This window comes from Diadema setosum, chromosome 7 (assembly GCF_964275005.1).
Source record: "Diadema setosum chromosome 7, eeDiaSeto1, whole genome shotgun sequence".
Taxonomy (NCBI): domain Eukaryota; kingdom Metazoa; phylum Echinodermata; class Echinoidea; order Diadematoida; family Diadematidae; genus Diadema; species Diadema setosum.
The window spans coordinates 10,033,270-10,054,078 of NC_092691.1; the positions used below are offsets into that span (position 1 = coordinate 10,033,270).

Here is a 20,809-nt window from a genome sequence, read left to right on the forward strand (position 1 = left end):
CATAAATCCGTTTTTTTTTTTTTCTTACCAAATCATATTAATTAGAGTTTTGATTCATCATATCTTGAATAACATGCTCCATTCAAAGGATACATACCAGCACGAAGCAAACTTAATTAAAACCACCATTACCGTAGATGCGTTCATACTATTATACTAAAAAAAAAAACTAGAAATGTCGCTTTGGCGACTGGTATGCCTCCGCCATAATGCATGATTTTCCCAATAGGTCTAGATAGTACATGTGGACACTGTGTGATTACATTTTCACAAAATTGGCACAATATTGGAATGACAAGTTTGTCACAAATGTGTTGAATGTTCACCTTCCTTGACGTAGGTTTAATTGGATGAATAGGAGAGCATGTATCTAGGGATTTAAGGACTTTAACTTGACTTTGACCCATTCATACATTTAGGCATTGAGTAATTTTCAAGGTACAGGTGTGGAGAAAAAGTGCAATTTCTGAATTGAATAGTAAATTGTTACCATTTTCATCTGGCCCTTGACCCTAAAATTCATAAGATAATTACTTTCAGGTTGAACATGCATAATATGTACTAAGTTTCAAGGTAACTTGAGCCACTTCCGAGATATGGAGGAAAAAGTTAGTTCAGCTCTTTCACTTGATCTTTGACCTTTGAGGCAAAAAGAGAAAAAAAAAAACTTTCCAAAGAATTTCTATTAGGTTACACATGCATACACCAAGTGTAAAAAAATAACCCTGCTGGCATTGCATAAATATGAGGGTAATAGCAAAATTTTGAAGTCTTGCACTTGACCTTTGACCCCTGTTGGACCTTTGACCCCATGAACCCTACATTCTCTAGATAATCACTTCCAGTCAGTACATGTATATACTATGTTCCATGAAGATACCTTGAACAATTTTCCAAGGTACGGAGAAAAAAAAAGAAGTTTTAATATTTTTACTTGACCTTTTGACCTTTGACCTTTGACCTCATGACCCAAACTTTCACCAGAGAATCTTAATTGGGTAATACATGTATACACTGAGTTTCAAGAAAATATCTTCAGGCATTCAATAGATATGGTGGAAACAGTGAAATTTTATGTATTTGACCCTGACCTTTCGACCTTTGACCTTTGACCTCATGACCCAAACTTTCACCAGAGAATCTTAATTGGGTAATACATGTATACACTAAGTTTCAAGAAAATCTCTTCAGGCATTCAATAGATATGGTGGAAATAGTGAAATTTTATGTATTTGACCCTGACCTTTCGACCTTTGACCTTTGACCTTATGACCCAAACTTTCACCAGAGAATTTTGATTGGGTAATACATGTATACACTAAATTTCAAGAAAATATCTTCAGGCATTCAATAGATATGGTGGAAATAGTGAAATTTTATTTATTTGACCTTGACCTTTTGACCTTTGACCTTGAGCATGTGCACCCAAAAGTTGATAGGCACAACTTCACCCCCTAATACACATACATGCCAAGTTTCATTAGGATACCTCAACAGGTTTCGATAGTTACCTTGTCCACAAAATTCATTACGGACGGACGGAAGGACGGACGGACGGAAGGACGGACGGACGGAAGGACGGACGGACGGACGGACGGAAGGACGGACAGACGGACAACCCGAACACATAATGCCTCCGGCACCACTTCGTGGCGGAGGCATAAAAATCCATACAGAAAAAAAAAAGTCTCTTTCTGTCTCTACATCTGGTCTATGAGAGTAGTTCCATTATATCATTGTGTTGACGAATTTCCATGAATGAAACATCAATGAATCATTGCGATTCTTGCTCTATCGTTTCTTCATGTTTGTCAATTTTTCGTTCTATGTTTACATTCAACAGTTTCAATAGTATTTATGAGGCAAGGTAGATGTTCGTATAAAGTTTTAATGAGAAAGAAAGTGGTCGTTTCGGTCGTTTTAAGCCGTAAAGCCCTACTAAAGAACACAATTACTGCATCAGCGATCGCCAATGGGCTGTGACGTTCATGGCAGAGCAGAAAGAGAAAGACCAAAGTAAATTCCAGTGGAGATAGTGGGTGAGAGAAAGCCATTTCGTGATTAGATCATGTTCACATTTCGGAAAATGATCTTTCGTTTTTATTTCTTAGTTCGTTAGGCGCTTCCTCAAAGAGACGCAAAGGTCGGAGGCGTCACACTAGAGCATACAATCATCTGACAATAGGCAGATAGGGAGCCAACTTACGCCAGGGCAATTCGAAAATTTAAAGATATACGTTACCCACATAACACATACACACGTTTGCATCCATCGCTAATACTGATTTGCAACAATATTAATGTTTGACGTTATTAGCATATTTTATAAGCTATTCGCAGGGCTACTCTGTAGCCGATTCTTTTTAATTATTGTTTTGAAAATGTCCGAAAAAAAAAAAAGATCGGCTCCAACGTATCTCTGTGAATCCATATGAATAGTTACTGAATAAAGAACGTCAAACATGTTAACGAACTATTCTAGAGTAAGCAACGGATGCGAACGTATACAACATAATTTTCGAATTCGATGGGCATTCGTTGGCTCGATGAACTCTAGTGTTACGCGGCCTTCGCATAAGGTTGCCGGACGTAATAATTCATGCAAATCTTGTTGAAAGAAATAATTTATGGAATTCTTGTTGAAACAAAGAATGAGTTTTCATAGACTAGCTGACTAGAGAAGCCTCTAATTCAACAATGAGATCGGGAAAGTGTCCATTTCATATGCATTGTATGCAGTATCAAACTATTTCTATTACTGTTGCCAAATACTATAGGCTTCAGTGTTCACTTTGTCGATGTCAGGTGGCCCATGTGTTGTGGCAAGCACTATTTGCATTAATGCATGAATAATCATTACATTACATAACACTGCAATTAAGTGAATTTAAATTAACATGCCTATTATGGCAAATGACCCTTTAATTCTTTCTGCTCAAGCGCAAAGTCAAACTACGAAATAGTTTATTTATTATTTGGTTGTAACATTGAAATTTGTTGTGTGTTTTTTTTTTTCACCTGAACAACGAAAAGAAACAAATGGTATGCACTTCATTTAGATCTATCTCTGTGCTTTATTCATTCACGTTATACTGTCAATATCAGGCGCTACTCTTCGAAAGGAACATGATTTTGTCGTGTCCGACAGGAAAAGAGAAGAATGGAAACCTCCAAAACCACTGAAAACGGTGTTTAAGAATAATCAAATTGCATGAAGACACTTAAAATTAATATTTCACCGTGTATTGCAGAATTTTGTGGAAATTTCGTGGAAATAATATGAAAAGGCACAAGTAGTGGTAGGGTAATATAGTAATGGGAGATGCAGTGTAGACTTGGTGATAGTAAAAGTCATGGTAGTAGTGATAGCATGAGTAACGTTAGAGGGTGAGACAGTAATGAGTGGTGCAGTAGTGTAGGACGAGGAGCAATTGGTAATTCTTTTCTTCCTATAGGTCATATTAGTAACACGTGATGGTTGCAAATTGCATGACACTTTACCAATAACTCACGTCGTATTGCGACGGCAAACTACTAGAAGCCTGTCTGCACATGCACTGTTCTCTTACTGAAATGGGATTATTGTTTCAGCTATGATTGCTGTTTGCGATTAAGTATCAGTAATATTGTTCGTTACAGACATTATTACACTGTCTCCAAATAGTAAAGCAATAAATTTGTAAACTGCGTTTTTTCACGCGTCTCGTGATGTACTGACACTCGAAAGGAAACTTCGCTTCATCTTTATCTATCAAGGACGTCATTTCATAACATTATGGTCATATCATACAGATCACAGTTTAAGACTTCTGTTCCACACTTATGCCTGTTAGCGAGGTCGACGGCAAGCTTGACCTTCTCCCCTTGCGCTTATCAGCGATGATCTGAGTGAAGGTATAGATATACGGATTCAGAGCCGAATTCAACGGCAAGAGAAAGACGACGATGAAAGCGTAGACTGTCTGGGGCATACTCCAGACATTGCAGAGCACCAACAAAAACATGACGACGATGGGGAACCACGCCATGAAGTCGGTGCAGACGATCACGGCCATCCTCCCGGCCAAATGGATCTCCCTCAGCTGATCGGCCGAGCGCTTGGATTTCTTGGCAGACCGTCGAACGGACACAAAGATACCCGCGTAGCAAACGAAGATGATGAATAGGCACACGAGATTCACCCCGACGTAGAGCGCGATGCCTAGATTCCAGGAGGGGCCTTCCACTTCAAGCTCCCCTCCAGGTCTCGAGTAGATGTGGAGACCGACCGGTAGACCGACACAGACGTCGGTGGTGCCGTAGAACTCAGGAAACGTCATTTCGAAGATGAACGGGATGGAGCAAACGAAGATGGCCACGGCCCAAATCACTCCGATGGCAATCGCCGCCGACTTGATGCCCATCCGACGTCCCCGATTAAAGGGGAACACTACAGCTAAGTAGCGATCGAGACTAATGAGAGTGAGCATCAGTACGGACATCTCACTGGAGAGTGTTGCTAGGAAACCGGCGGTGAGACAGGCCGGACTGCCAAACCAAGAGTCAGCGTGGGCGTAGAATTGATCACCGAATCGCAAATCGGCGCCGCCGATGATGATGAGGTAGGAGCCGTTGAGGATGTCGGCGGTGGCGAGGCTCAATATCATCATGGCGTTCACACGTGCGAGGTCGGTTTTGAGGCACCGATATCGCCGAGATCGCACGGCGAGTACCACAGCGTTGCCGATGAATGACGAGACGCCGACGACCCAGGTCAGGACTTTGAGGACGATGTTGTCGAGGAGATATTTACAGGATGAGAAAGACGTCGTGGTCAGTTCGTCACAAGTAACCATGAAGTTAGCGCTGCCATTGCAACACATTTGCCATTCCTCAAGGCTGAAACAGTAATTGGTTAAAACATGGAGTTTTATTCTTTTGTATTATTTGGTGAAGCATCAACATTTTCACACACACAGCGCACTGAAAACTTATTTCTTGTAGCTTCTTGGGATAATTTTGTAAGATTGGTAAAATCCGAAAATTACTCGATCAGTCTTCCACTGAAGGTCTATAGTTCATACATTTGTGTCTTTTTATCTTGATTGCTGCAATTCACTTTTCGATAACCTCAATGCTTCAGATATATTGCAATGTACTGTAAAATACAGCTGCTATATATTTTTGCCCCCCTCATAAAAAGATCTAACCACATTGCCTCAGCAGATTCTGATCCCTCCATATGGCTCCAAATACACCGAAGTACTAGTATAACATCACCTTATCAGTCCTTTTTTGTGGATTAAACAAAAAATGTAATATCGTTACCCACTCTATCTCAAAGACTTGATTTCTCTCCTCTCCTCTATAACCATAAACTTCAACCCGATATCTCACTTTCCTCTAGTCTACAATTATCATAATGGTCCTCGCACTTGTATGTAGTCAATATATTGATCGGCCATTGTTCTGAGTGTACTATTTCGGTAGAAAAAACTCCTCCTCACTCTAAAGAGTGTAGACAATTTCAAATCAATGCCCAAAACTCGGTTATATAATCAACCTTATTTTGACATTGCTATAGATACAGTATACGTATCAGAATGTACACTTGTAATTGTAGTCATATTCTGTACTGATGATGTTAATTCAGCTTTTCAGTTCTGTATTAATGAGCTTATAGATCATTAAACCTCCAATCTGAGGGTTATATTAATATCATCATTTATTACTTATTGTAATAAATTCGCATTAAGAGAATGCCGACACAAACACGCTAACCAGAATGAAACAACATAAATTCATATTTTACTACCATTACATTTCTCCTTCGGTTTTCAAAATTTTCGCTTTGCATGGTAGAACTAACACCACGTTTACGGAGGCGCTACATTGTAAATCAGACCCGTATGAAATAGAAAAGGGCGCCTCCTGGAAATAATGCAAGCCATTAGCAGTTCGAGTGCTACAGTTCGTGATGTTCATCTTTCTCAATGCGCAATTGTATTGTAACCGTCAGACTTGCATGGAATATAATATGATATCCCTCATTGACATCATAGTTTATTTCAAGGAATATTACGTATTAGGACTATGATTACCAATAATGCCTGCAGTTTTATTCCAAACGTGGAATTACAAAGTGAAAACGTATATGAATATGAAAGGCAAATGTAGAATAAGCACTAATAGCTATCAAGGATGCTAGTTACTATATAGTCAGGACCACGGTAGCAGAAGCACTGGCAGCAAACAACAATAATGATGATGATAATAATAACAATAATAATGACAAACAACTCCCCCTCCCACCCCACCCCCCCCCCCGAAAAAAAATGCAATGCAGTAGTACTGAGCTGTGATTGTGGTAAGAATTTGTTCAGAATGTTACAAAAAGAAAGAAAGAGAGAAAAAGCTTAAAACATTATTATGCATAGCAACGAATCTCTCGCTGGAAAATCGGTATATACATATGAACTATTGTTCTCGTATGAAGACACTTTTCAAACTAGTGGCTACACAAAATGAACAACACCTGATTGTATCAGATATCGTCGTGCAATACGCTTGGGTGCATCATGATCAAGTTAGTGACCTACTTCTGCTCTTTTGCTTTTTCTTTTGTGTGTGGAGCGGTTTTCTTTAAGGTGTCGAAGTTTAGGGTCACTTGCATTGACACGTGATATACAGAACTATACTAAACCAGAGTGGATCGTGGCGGACTGCACTGATTCAGGGGCTATATATAGGCAACGTGTGGACGATGGCGGCCCAGCTGGTGTTCATAGCTCTTGCATCGGAGCTCTTGGGTGCAATTTTTGAAATTATGTTCCCATTTTTTTTTTTGAAACCATGTGCCCCAAAACACTCCTGTTATATACCAATGTCATAAAACTCTCCGCTGGATGTGAGCATCTCGACCATTTAATTTTCTACAAAAAAATATCTGCCCTACTAAGTGATTTGATTTCATATAATACTAATGATAAGTACAGCATTATGTTGTAATGCGCCATCGATCTAGTGGCCTATTCTAAGGCGGGTCAGAAAATCAGAGTATTTCTGGAGCTTTACACTGAGGGTAAAGAAAAGTTCGACATTATTTCGTAAGGACGCATAGGCCATATACCAGGTCTTTTTTTTCAAGAAAATTTAAATACAAGTATCGACAACGAACCAACAACAAAAAGGGAGGTGGACCACCTCCCTGCAATAACATACCTCGGTACAAGAGGTTCTTCTCCGCTCTCACAAACGGGGATATCAGGCAAGGTCGACGCCATGGTCGCGGTTTCTGTTCGAGCTGATCGTTCGCCGGCCGGCACTCGAGATCTCCGCGATGTATCAAGGAGGGATCAAGCGCTGTCACTGCTTTGCTTGGCGTGAGACGGTTAACCAAAGATGTAAAGCGCCCTGGCTTGAATTCAGCCTCCCGACCTGTAGCGGTTGCGAAGAGTGCGGATCAGCTGGCTACGCGGAGCGGCGTTGCGGGTATGTGACGTCAGCGAGTCGTCAGCCAATCAAGACGATGCTGCATTTTGACAATGCTTGTATTAGTCCAAAAAGCTTTTATGAGTGAGCCCAATGGCGCATGGTTACCATGGGAGGACAATACATAATCGTTGTTGTATTCTCGTTGTCAAGGCAGAAGCACAAGTTTCGCCACGACCACGTCGTGACAGCATGCAGTATTCAGGCTCAAATTGACAAATTAATTATCACGCATCAATTCTGTTTGACTTCCCTTTCCTCTCCTTAAAAATGGAGAAAATGGACTTTAGGCGACTCCCTACCTATTTGTTTCCCCCTCCCACTTTACTGTCCAGTCAGGTAATCAATTAGTCCACGGTGGAAGAAGGCTGCGGCTGTGTTGAGGCTGGTCCCGAGGAAATGTTAATACATCGCCCAAACAAACGCAATGCGTTGCTACCTGACACTTAAAAAAGTCATAATGATATTCGTGCAGTGGAAAATGGCTTTTCCGACACTCCATTAGAACCATAATTACAATGTTTGTGGTGCATAATAATGACGCAACAAACATAACTATATACTAATTGCTATACGCTGTGACACAATGGTAAACGACAAAAAAAAAAAAATCATGAAATGTAACGTTTCAGGGTGTTCATGTGTTATCTAATACAACTGAATTGGATTTTTATGGGGGGGGGGGGGGCATAACCACGCAATCGTTAGGTCTTACTATTTCTATAGTTCGCTGAGATGTAAAGTTGAAGGTACTACACATGGTCGGCGCCACGTTTTCAAAAGGAGGGGGCACTTTTGGGTTCTTCAGCTATATAACAAGCAAAAAAAAAAGGAAAAAAAGAAAAAGAAAGTGTGTGTGTGTGTGGGGGGGGGGGGAGGGGCAAAGCGGTGACACCCTATGTATTTCTATCAAAAAATACCCCCCCCCCCCCCGCCCCGGTTCCGCCGACCCTGCTACAAAACTATATAAAGAGAACTATGGAATGTATTCTAAGTAAATAGAATCCCACAAAAATTCATTATTTTTAATGAATTATGAGAAGTACACAGTCCCTCGACTTATTACTGTGTTAAGGGTATAACCTCTGCTTTCTTAGAGGTAAGTCATGTGCTTTTTTTTACTATGTTAGAAAAGTGAAAAAAAAAATTATGTTTAATTTCCTGCATATTTTCTCTATTTCCTTGTCAATAAAACTTATAAACTGTTGCAGTCTTCTCATCCATCGATAGCTGAACCGAAACTTTAAAAATTCATAACTTTTCAACGGATTGTCCGGTTTTCCTCAAACTTAGTTGATTTGCTCTATCAATATTGCTGCATTTCCTCAATTCAAGTGTGTTTTTAGTTTTCATTCTCCTTCAAGCACTTTTCTTCGTTTCTCTTTTCCGAGACAAGTCTGTCGAGCTCTAAGTCTTAGGTTGTGAATGTTTCCTCATCAAGGAAAGTGATCCGAGACGATCTCATTGCAATGGTTAGATGCACTGTTGTGCGTCGTTGTCTTGAGCCAAGCCAATCCATGGATACTTAAACCAGGGAGGAGGAACCTCCCTGCTTAAACACACACACACACACACACACACACACACACACACACACACACACACACACACACACACAAAAAAAAAAAAAAAAAAAAACATTAACGCGGATGCTCATTGAAAATTGAGACAATGCTTTCGTTGGTTATAGAGATGATAAAAGGCAGCGAAGGGTATATGCAACAGCAACAACACCTGTGCGAAGAGTTTGTTCGCAAAAACCGATAAGTCCATTTTTGAAGATTTTGAAGTACGGTCTCTGTCATAAAGTACAAAATAATACATTTTAAATGATATATTGGTCACTACATATAAAGGTACATTTTTGAAGTTATGGTCAAAAGAAGCAAAAATTTTCTTATTATTCTCTTTATTTTTCTTGACCTTTAATCGCAAATATCTCCGTTTGTCAAATATGGACTTATCGGTTTTTGCGAACAAACTCTTCTATTGTTGTTGGCACGAACAATGTCTCCGTTGCACCTTGGACAATCATTCCACGTACGGTATTCACTGTCCAGTGTGCGGGTAGATTTTTTTTCTCTCTATAATGTGTCCATCACCACAACGTCATTGTGTACTGAAAAACGTGATGATGTGGTCCGCCCCAAGTAGGCCTACTCACAACTACAATGTAGATCACATGGAAGACTTTAATTTAACACAGTGCAGCTGAAAATGGGCTAGCCAGCCATCTTGTCAGATAGAAAATAAAAAGAAACAACCAGTACAATGTTCTTATATCCATTAAGTTTGTACATTTGGGTAATGTGAATAGTGCATTCATTTATTTCTACGATACTGACACTGCTGCATGTCTTGTACTCTTGCGTGAACACATACCCCTCTGGTCAACATGAGAAGTAGATTTATATTCTTCAATGATTGAGAGATTAATGTGGGTAAACACAGCAAAATATGAAGAGAGTGTTCTAGGCTACGCACATTACGAAGATTTTCAGAGGTGTACAGGTTTGATAACTTTTATTGCATGCAATAATAACTTCATTATAATTAGGACACAGGTTCAAAACCATCATCATTTGAAAAAAAAAAATACCTCGAAAGTATTGAATCTGCTGACATAACTTATAGATGAGTACATAATGTGTTTGACAAGTAAACCCAGTCCCTTACATTACATTATCTGACAGAAATTCACAACAGAATTCTATGAACAGTTGGCATTTCTCTCATTGAATGATTTGCCTTTGTTTCCTTTTCATCTGTTTTTTTGTTTGTTTTGTGATAGCTTGCTTTGTGTTGCTACTGAATTTTCAAACAAGAAAAAATAGTCCTGAATGTATGGGGTTTGTCCCAATATTCCTGGTTTTCCCCTGTTCCATCACTTTGAATGTCTTATAAAATATATAGTTTGCTTTGGAACAACACTAATCACTGAAAATTAATGTAGACGAAAACGATTTTGGCTTGTAAAAAGTGTTAAAGATCTATGTAGTTAGTAGACGAGAATGTCATCGCTAACTCATATTCACACAGCTGCTACGGCGAATAATGACAAACTATAATATATAGCTATAATGTAAAAGAGATTAGTGATGAGTGGTTGACAATTACGTCATGACGGAAGTTACATTATTGTTATTTTTGCTATACGTTCAGTATCTACACCATTCGTTTTGTTGCTAGTCATTTGTCATTATTATCATTATTAGAAATGGTATAATTTCCACTATCATTATCACTATGTATATACAATAATTATTATTTCATATATAATCAGATAGAAAGGGACACCCCCCCCCCCCCCCCCTTCCCGGCAGAGAGTCACTGTATGTTCTTATTGATCACCGACCCCGAAAAGCATCGTACTCTTAATTAATTCTTGAGGCCTGGGTCATGTTGATATCCTCGAAACCCGACAGCGTCGTGTTCCCATCATATTTCCAACTCCGGTTTAAATAGACATCGAGTATAGACCTATACAAAGGATGAACATAGTATTATAGGCTTGTATATGGGTAGAAATCGAACATTGATGTCTGTATACACTACAGTGGTCCGAATAATACTCGCGGATTAAGGGCTATTTGAATAGTTCGTGGAGTCAATGCTTCGTGCATAATGTATAATAGTTGACAATCATAAGCGCCACTTTCTATTCATTGGAAAATCCATTTTCTAGAACTGATCCATCGCAATAAGATTTTAGCATCCGTTTGAACTAGAATTAGAAGTGATCCGTGTGGACGGATGATGTATCGTGTTGTCATGGCAATAACATCAAGATAAACGCGTAAACTTTAAAATGCAATGTGATACAATGTATTAGAGTTCGGGTTATCAATTTTACGTACACTGACCATGCAATGACCACCACTATGGCCGCATGAGTTCGGATATTAAGTACATTGTTAAGAGTATTGGAATCAGAGCGGTTTTCATGCATGGGTGTGTATCTTTGTGTGTACAAGCTTATTTATTGTGTGGGGGCGATTCGGGGTTCACTATTTTCCATATTTAGTGAAAAGCGAATTAGTACTTAATCAGGATAGGGCATATATAGCTGTTTTATGATGCATAGTGGCATCAACCCCTTTTTGCCCCCTCCCCCTTTGTGCCTCAAATAATTAGCTTACAAGGTAGATTTCCATTACTATCGTAAAGAGAAAAAAAAAATCACAGAGTAAACACTCCGGCGGTATAGCGAATGACCACTCCCCCCATTTTACCAATTAAACGCACTTATTCTGCTGTGATTATTTTCTCGCTTATTATCGTGGGGAGAAGAGCGTGTTTGGGATGAAATCATGCCAGGAAGCTACAAGACCCGTTATGGACTTGACGCTGCTAATATTGACTGAATGACCTCAACGAAGCGAAGAATCTCACTCTACTGTTTCAGTGGCTTAGCAGAATAAATAGGAGGTCACCTTAGCTATCAAATCTATTTCCGATTGATATTGTGGCCATATAATATGCGCTGAAAGAGTGATTGATACACAGATTGATACATATCATGAAGACTCATGCTAAAATAACTATAGCCCCTACATGCTTGTCTTTCTTTTCCAATGCTTGCATGTGCAGTAAGTGGAAGACTACCGGGTGAAGAAATCAATCTATAGATGAAGTATTGCTTTGCCTATACACAATTGTAACTGAATCAATGAAGTATTGTTGTTCTTCCATGGTAATTATAATCATTGACCTTTCCATCTCCTTTAGAGCCTAAGCACTGTATGCGATACATATGTAATTTACACATTCACCATGCTCGCCCAGAGGCGGCAGCGTTCTTGGCATGGCGTGTGTGACAACAGAATGCTTGCAAGGATGTCACTGCATGCACTATAGCCCTGAGTCGTCGGCTAGGTAAACTTCCGTTTCATTCCATATCAAAACGCACAAACATGAAAAGCCCCTTTGTCAATACATGTAATTTAGCGAACAAGGCATAAAGAAGTTGCCCCATCAAAACTCGATTGATACATTGTTCAGACTTACTAAATGGAGATTCAATACAATTGTCATGCTTGCATAGGGCCTACAGGCTGATGGGAGACCGGATTGCGAGACGTACGAGACGACCCTCTCACCATCTTATTCGTTGATATAATTTGCCTATCTCTGTTTTCGTGAAGACTGCGAGATAGCATATTACATGTACACGTACAAAACTCTCATTCTTTGTTTGATTTGGATGGACAGTCCACCCATTTCTACAGTAAGCCTATACATGTACTACATACATTGTATGCTTTCCTGACTTTACTCTTCAAGCAGTCGGTCTGATCAAGGAGGAGTTGGAGTTCCAACTGGCTGTAATAATTCAAACAGTTGTCAGATTTTTATTGATGTACAAAAGAAATTCACAGGTGCATTTGTGCCTTTGATGATCGATGTTCGAAGCCGCCGTCTTGCTGAGCAATCTGAAGATTCATTTTGAACGTTAACATAATAATGGCCATATTTTGCTTATCTATTTATTAAATGAAATGAAATTTCACCTAATGAAAAAGCATGTAAAACAAAAATCAATCCCGTGCAGAAATTTGTGCAAAAGTGTAAATCAGAGCTGTATCATGTGAAAATGTTTAAAACTGTACCATCCTGGATTCCTGGAAAGCCGGTTTTATCACTTTTCCGCTTAATTCCGACAAATAAAACTGACATGGAATAATCTTCAAATATAATTCTTTATTGATAGATATATCAGATTAGTGCCCGGGTATGCCCATTCGAGTAATTTTCATCTTTATTTCAGCATTTTTTGCGCAATTTCTATTCGCACATCCTCGTGTCTGTACCACCTACCTTGTATAAGAAGGGATAGCGAAAAGTAATTACCATCACAAAGACATAATTATCTTCCTTAGAAAGTGGCTGGTGATTATGCAATAAGACACGAGTGAATTGTCTTCCTATCTGCGCGGCAGATCCTGTTTGGCACATGCTCCAAATATTTTTGAGCGGCGGCATCGAACATCTAGCAAAGGAAATAAGACAAGTTGTGACTCCATTCTCTTGAACCTCCTTGGTCTGAATGTTATGTGGAGTTTCCTTAGAAGTTGCGAAGCAAGAATTTCGCGCATTCGGTTTTTACCTTTCCACTTCAGCATGTTCAAGGTGTGTGTGTGGGTGATAACAACGATGAATTACGGAACTGACGACCGCACATATTTCTACGAGCTAATGAAGGCAACATCTACTTATGTCAAGTGTTTCTCTCTCCTTTTTTTTTTTTTTAAATAAATCTAGTGACAGTACTTGAGAAGTATAACTTATGAATTTGTCTTTCGATCTTAAAGGGACATTCCAGACGATTTTCATAATTTCACATCATGTAGTACATAAATCAACAACTCCACGTATAGATTTGTTGAATTTATTGTGGTTCTTGAGCAGAGAAACAATACTTTGAAAAACCTTAAAGGGGACCTCCGGATGATTTTCAGACTTTTACATTTTAACAACTATAAATTAGTTAAACTGAGTACAGAGTTTCAGAATTTATAGTGATTGGGATGAGGAATGAGAATGTTTTCAAAATCTATAACAAATTGCAATGAACAAGGATGATGACATGGCAGCCTCACCATAAGAATGTAGGAGTTGGGGCTCAAGGAAGCAGAACAAAAGAAGAAGGCATGCATAGATTTTTCACAGGTGAACTTGTTGAGCATGTGGTATTGTAATGGAATTACACTGCTACATTTCTGAAATATATGAGGCTCTGATGTCATCAACACTGTTCAGTGTAATTTGTTTAAGATTTTAAATTCATTGGTTTCTCTGCTCAAGGACCACAATAAATTCCACGAATCTATACACGGAGCTGTCGATTTATGTACTGCATGATGTGAAATTATGAAAATCGTCCGGAATGCCCCTTTAAACAAATCACACTGAACAAGGATGATGACATAGAGGCTCACATATTTCAGAAATGTAGCAATTGTAATTTCCATTACAATACCGCTTGCTTGCGAGTTCACCTGTGTATAATCTATGCATGCCTTCTTCTTTTGTTCTACTTCCTTGAGCCCCAACTCATGCATTCTTATGGTGACTCTGCTATGTCATCATCCTTGTTCATTGCAATTTGTTCTAAATTTTGAAAATATTCTTATTTTTCATATGGAAACTCTGTCCTCAGTATAACTAATTTATAGTTGTTTAAATGTAAAAATCTGAAAATCATCCGGAGGTCTCCTTTAAATATGTATTCGTTTGTACATGTAGTGGACTGTATACTGCTAGTTGCACCTCGATACTATACTAGTAGTTGCGCGTATGGCTGTACATACACACATCCTGACTCTAGGACCAATGGCATATAATTTCTTACACGACTTTGTTCATTCGACATCAGGAAGAATTCATAAGGAATATGGAAACCTTTATTTTTCTCAAAGTGTATATTTTTATTCATAATGAATGATGCGTATCTTCTTTTACATGTATATGCCAATTTAAAACATAATTATTTTGTGTTACAGTAGTGTCACATTTAACACGAGAAGCTTTACATTATTGTCTCCTCTTCGATATTTTTAGTAGGACAATTTTGTGCTACTTCCCTCCTATCACACACACACACACACACACACACACACGCACACACGCACACACAAAATTGCAATAGCAGCTTGTCATGAAGCTATAGGATGGATGCGACACGACAGTAGGTGACAATGTTGGAAGTAGAGTAAATGACAGTGAACAAAAAGTTGTAGAAGATGCACAGTATAAAGGTGAATGTGCAAGTAAAATTCAGGGCTGGATACATGCAGATTCACACACACACACACACACACACACACACACACATACACACACAAATAATAATTAGAACAGTAACAATTAAATGCAATTATGTACTGTATCATACATGTATCTGTAAGTTTTTGCAGCTGTTGGGAAACTTCAACATGCTCACAAAAATGAACATACCTGTATACAAACATATGTTTCAATTTTCATGTCACCGGATACTTTTAATAACTCTGTATGCACATTTTTTAAAAGTCATTCTCAATTAACAGCGGCTATTTGTACAGTACAAAGGTCCACCATTTGATTCTCATGGTGCTTGCATTCTTATGCATGATATCTACATGTACAAATAATATATATTTTTTCTCATTGAAAAGTTGTGATAGTAGATTTATGTAAATTCCTCTGCTACATCTATACACCTGGGCCCCATTTCATAAAAAACTTGATCTGATAGCAACTCTTGCTGCAATGGCAATTGTCATAGTAGCGACAAGAATCCAGCTTCCTGAATGGCTGTTGCCATTGGAAGTTGCCATTCCAGCAAGAGTTGCCATCCTAACATCTTTATAATATGAAGCCAAGGTCACAAAGTGTAATAATAGCCATCTTGGTTCACGATGAAACAATATCAGCAAAAAGTCCACTGTGATGACATCATAATTCCTCGACATCTATGTTTATTGGACACTGTTGCAATAAAAAAAAAAAAGCACAGCACAGTCTGACCTATGGTACCTGAAGTCTGGTAAACATGGTGTACAACACTGTCATATAATGGTATGAAGAAAGAATTGTGATAGAGTGAACACAAGCTAATTTTTTCTCAAACTATTACCTTTCCATTATCACAAAATCCCCAAAGAAATCTATTCAGTCTTTTATTTCTTCCCAAAAAGAAATTTAAGTTTTTGTTGTGTGTGTGTGTGTGTTTTACATTCTTAATCAACCTGCCGAGGTAATGTTACATCAAATGACACTCGTGTACTCTACATACAATAGCTGACAGTCATTTTTGCAGATGAAGCAAATCTTAAAAATATAAACTTGCAGCATTGCCATCCCTATAATGCATATAAAAACAAATAGGGCCTGCTGTATGCCATCTTGTTTCAAAATTTCACACGCAAGCACTTTCCACTTGTTTCTACCTAATGCATGGTAAAATGCTATGAAAGATATACTTAGTATATCTTATATCAATTAATTCAATACATGCACACACACAAAAAAAAGACGTTTGTGGGTGTGTGGTTTATACATGTTTTGTGAGTGTAGAAAACTTGAAACTCCAATTTTCATTGATGTCCCCTAACTTTGATGATCTTTCACCTATTTGTAGACTTAATTCCAGCATCATTCGAAATCGAAATGCATTTGCTCTCTGGGGATGTTTTTCCCCTGAAAGTGTGCAGTCACTCTATACATTCTGGGGGATGGTTTGACCCTTTTCTTGCAATAAAAAGAGAATGTATGCTATCATGTATGTCAATTAAAGGACAAGTTCACCTTCATAAACATAAGGATTGAGAGAATGCAGCAATATTAGTAGAACACATCAGTGAAAGTTTGAGGAAAATTGGACAATCGATGCAAAAGTTATGAATTTTTACAATTTTTGTGTTGGAACCGCTGGATGAGGAGACTACTAAGGCTCGTGATTATATGAGTACAACAGTTTAAAGAAAATGTAAAGAAAATTCAACATATTTTCACTTTTTTCGCATAATACAATGTACATGTAAAAGAGCACTTGACTTGCCTCTTTCTAAAGGTAATGGGAATAATATTAACCATAATATATGTCAGTAACGAGTCAAGGGAATGTGTATTTTTTTTCAAAAGATGAAATTTTGTGAAATTCTCTTTATATTTTCCTTATATTGTTGTACGCATGTGACATCATACACTGCAGTAGTCTTCTCATCCAGCGGAGACTGCAAAAGAAACTTCAAAAATTCATAACTTTTGAACAGATTGTCCTATTTTCCTCAAACTTTCAATGATCTGTTCTACTAATATTGCTACATTCTCTCAATCCTTATGTTAATGAAGGTGAACTTGTCCTTTAAGGAATGTGATGTGACATGCATAGATGCACTGTACAACAAAGGTATGCTCTGCAATTTATCAAAAGTACAAGTTTGAGTGTACAGTTGTACTAAAGTTGGTAGCCCTACGGAAGCATTGATAGGACAAATTCAGACATTGCACTTTGTACAGTAACTAGACTCCACAATTAAGAACCAATCATCTTTTTCTCTCATCAAATTTCACAACACCCACTTTATAAATAGGTTCTACATAGATAATGAGAAAATGGTACGGCTTTTACCGTGTACTAAGTGCCTTCTGATTTCCCCTATTATTCAGGGAAAGATGGCATAAACGCCAAATTTCAGCTAATATACATTGTACATGTATTTTCATTACAAGTAGTGTAATTTAGCTGTGGTGTCTTTAATAAATGTTGTTTTCATGTCAAGTGGTCGATTCAGAAATCTTCTCTATCCATTTATAAGGCTGCAATATTTTTACTACAGCTCTACATTTATATTTATTTCAGAAGAGTTACAAATTGTGTTCATTCATTTTACATGATATCGTCAACATCATCTTGCAAATGGGAGCTTGCAGCATTCAACATTGATTGGCAGACACTCGTAGCATGCTGCAGGAACAAATATAGGACCATGTAGCTCCGATTTGTTCATACACTCTAACGTTACTGGGAACAACACTAGACAGTGCCTTTAAAATCTGATCCATGCAGCCAGCCACGGGTAGAATTCCATGTAAACACGACGGACTGGGATGAGGAGCATTACCATAACAGTGTGTTCTGATCAAAGTATGCCTCACGGTGGAACGTACAATGTACATTCTTTACACATTCTTGATGGTTCCACTTCATAAACTGCAAGGTTTGTCACAATATGGGACCATGCATCCTGAAACCCCAGATTCGCCATGGAAATTCCTGCAAGATCAACGTCAGAGACACATACAAAAATGCTCGTAATTGATCTGCCGTAGATCCCACCATCTGTGAGTCATCATGACTGGAGCTGTGTCCGCAGTGATTCAATCTGGTCCCGCACAGACTGGCCCAGATCCTGCAGGTCGCTGCACTGCTGAGCGAGCTTATCCTGCGAGTCCCTCAGGTAGGAGTTCATCTCCAAAAAGTCCAACACCTTCAGGTAACAGTCCTGAATGTCACCATTTCCCAAGGGTCCACTTGCTTGCCTGCTGCTCTCACGACTACTCTGTACAGGGGTTCCTGTCACATGTATATCTTGCCTCGGTCTCTTAGCAGCTGACTCAAATGATTTTGAATTGTCCCTTGATTCACCTGAAAGATTGAAAAATGACATGCAATTGAACACTTGTAGTATTAGAATTTATGAACATATACAGTGTAAACACAATCGTATATTTTGGCTATAAATTTCCTATTGTATATGATGTACAGAAGTTTCACTGCATTATAATGCAATTAATGCATCACTGGTACAAACAGAAGGCTCTAAATTCATCATCTTTATATATATGTATATATACATATTTTATTTTTTTTTAATTTTTTTTTATTTATTTATTTATTTATTTCTTATTTTTTTGTTGGGGGGGGGGGGGTCACAGTGTACATGAACCTGGGAAATTATTAAAAGACACAAACTTCTGTAACCCACTATTGCAGTTTACAACTACAATGTACATTTGTATTAATGGCTTATTATTGTGAGGACAAAAGCTGCTTGCTGCATGTATAAATGTAATATCTAATGTACAAAATAAACAGTTACCACAAATCTTGACCCTTTGAACCTTGATGAGATAATCCCAGAAGCAGCCCCTTTTGAACTAAATTGGGATAGCCATATCAATCCATGCAATAATCATATTCCAAGTGAGACTGTGAAAGTAGATTCCTTGAAGCTACTTGTATTATTTCATACACAAAAGAATGAATTACTGATGCTGTAAAACATGTAAAACATTATGATTTGTCCGCGTTATCATTTTCAAAGGCAAGACGGCATATTTGATGAATGATGCTGTGACAGAATGAAATGGAAAAGGAAAAAAAAAACCACCAATATGAAGAAGATGCTTCGCAACAAAGCCTAGCTAGTTTCATCATTTCCTTCCTCTTTGGCTCTTGCTAGAGCAATTGTGGGTTTCCTAGAAGGACAATTAGGAAACAAAGAAAACTGAGTTTTCAGCAATATTCAGAGATATCAATTTAAGTTATTTTCTTACTCGTTGTCCCGAGGTCGGACGTATTGGTATCGGGCTTATAGACCTTATGCATATGACGTCACACGGTCTTACCAACTGAAGGGCGCCCTCCCTCAGAGGGCAAGCGATGCGTTGCTAGAGCGTGCTTTTACACGCGAGGCAATGGTCATTTACACACAACATCGGTGTTTCTTTTACTGTCTTTTCTATTGCATGTAATCTACAGCCCTAGATCGGGAAATTCAAGCTTGTATAGCAAAATCGACATTTGAGGTATGCATTGCACTCACCAGGTTAATGATATATCCAACATTTTGGCACAATTTTCATGAAAAAAGATGCAACTACCAGCGGTCGTAACAGCTCATCAACCTACGAATCCGCTAGCCAATCACATGTGAGGTAGATTTCTACGTGTTTTTTACTAAAACACGTACCTCGCATGTGATTGGCTAATGAAATTCAAAATGGCGACATACATTCAGCGAACGGCGATGTTGCGCTATGGATACAAATTTCTGCGATTTAACCTAGGAATTCTGTAGTTACTGTGAGTATTTCGATTGCACAATGTGAGAAAATTACTCAAATATTGCTGCATAATGTGTCATGGCATGTCAAACTTGTTTGATGGTTAAAAAAACCTGCCACTAGCCTGGGGACTGGCGGCGAGTGAGGCGATCGCCGCTAGCGCGCATAGGAAAAGCACATAACTAGCTGCACGCCTCTGCGATGTCAAGGACTCCGCTTGCCCTCTAAGATGGCGTCGCGAGAGGTTGTCAAGCGAGTGATGACGTCAATGCATAAGGTCTATTCCCCCTCATTACGGCTGTCCCAGCAGCTGTCGACTCGCCTGCACCTCCACTCGCACTGCTGGCGCTGCGCAAGAAGGTGAATGCCACATCGTCAACTGGTGCCGACTGCACATCCTTCAAAATTTCCTCCAGACTTGGTAGTTCAGGTCGTATCAGAATTTGCCTTGTCCTAGACATTGCAAAACCACCTTAAGTTCCTACAATGTCAGTATTTTTGTTCATTCACCAAGTCACGGATAGGTCATCTGCGATTCCAGCGACCTTATAACGTTAGTTCTCTTAAGACCTTATCTACCAGCTAGATCAGAGACACAGTTTTGTAGCATCACGCAGCACACACACGTCGTACGCGTACGGTACGACGTACGTACGTAAAATCCCTAAAATTCCCAAGTGTATGGAAAGCTCAAAGGGACAAAATTGTGTAACCGAGGCAGAGGAATGCAAACCTATGTTGTTGGAAGAGCAATAATAACAACAAAAATATATGACGTTCAGACGAA

At 38.8% G+C, this 20,809-nt stretch overlaps 2 protein-coding genes across 3 annotated transcripts; both read right to left on the minus strand.

The window, feature by feature from the left end:
* Window positions 1–3,800: 3,800 nt before the first annotated feature.
* Window positions 3,801–4,835, minus strand: LOC140230714 (relaxin receptor 2-like). Its single transcript, XM_072310853.1, has one exon. It carries the CDS (start codon window positions 4,833–4,835, stop codon window positions 3,801–3,803), a length of 1,035 nt encoding a protein of 344 aa, XP_072166954.1.
* A 12,425-nt stretch (window positions 4,836–17,260) lies between these two features.
* On the minus strand, window positions 17,261–20,531 carry LOC140230643 (uncharacterized). 2 transcript variants are annotated; one of them, XM_072310786.1, is made up of 3 exons: window positions 20,284–20,531; window positions 19,513–19,538; window positions 17,261–18,601 (listed from the first exon to the last, which is right to left on the minus strand). In XM_072310786.1, the coding sequence occupies exons 1-3, from the start codon at window positions 20,481–20,483 to the stop codon at window positions 18,306–18,308; spliced, it is 522 nt and encodes a 173-aa protein (XP_072166887.1). In that variant the 5' UTR covers window positions 20,484–20,531; the 3' UTR covers window positions 17,261–18,305. The 2 variants fall into 2 exon arrangements, 1 of the variants encoding a protein (XP_072166887.1); XR_011901405.1 differs by lacking the exons at window positions 19,513–19,538; window positions 20,284–20,531 and adding an exon at window positions 19,782–20,062 and having other exon boundaries at window positions 18,477–18,601.
* Between the last annotated feature and the right edge of the window lie 278 nt (window positions 20,532–20,809).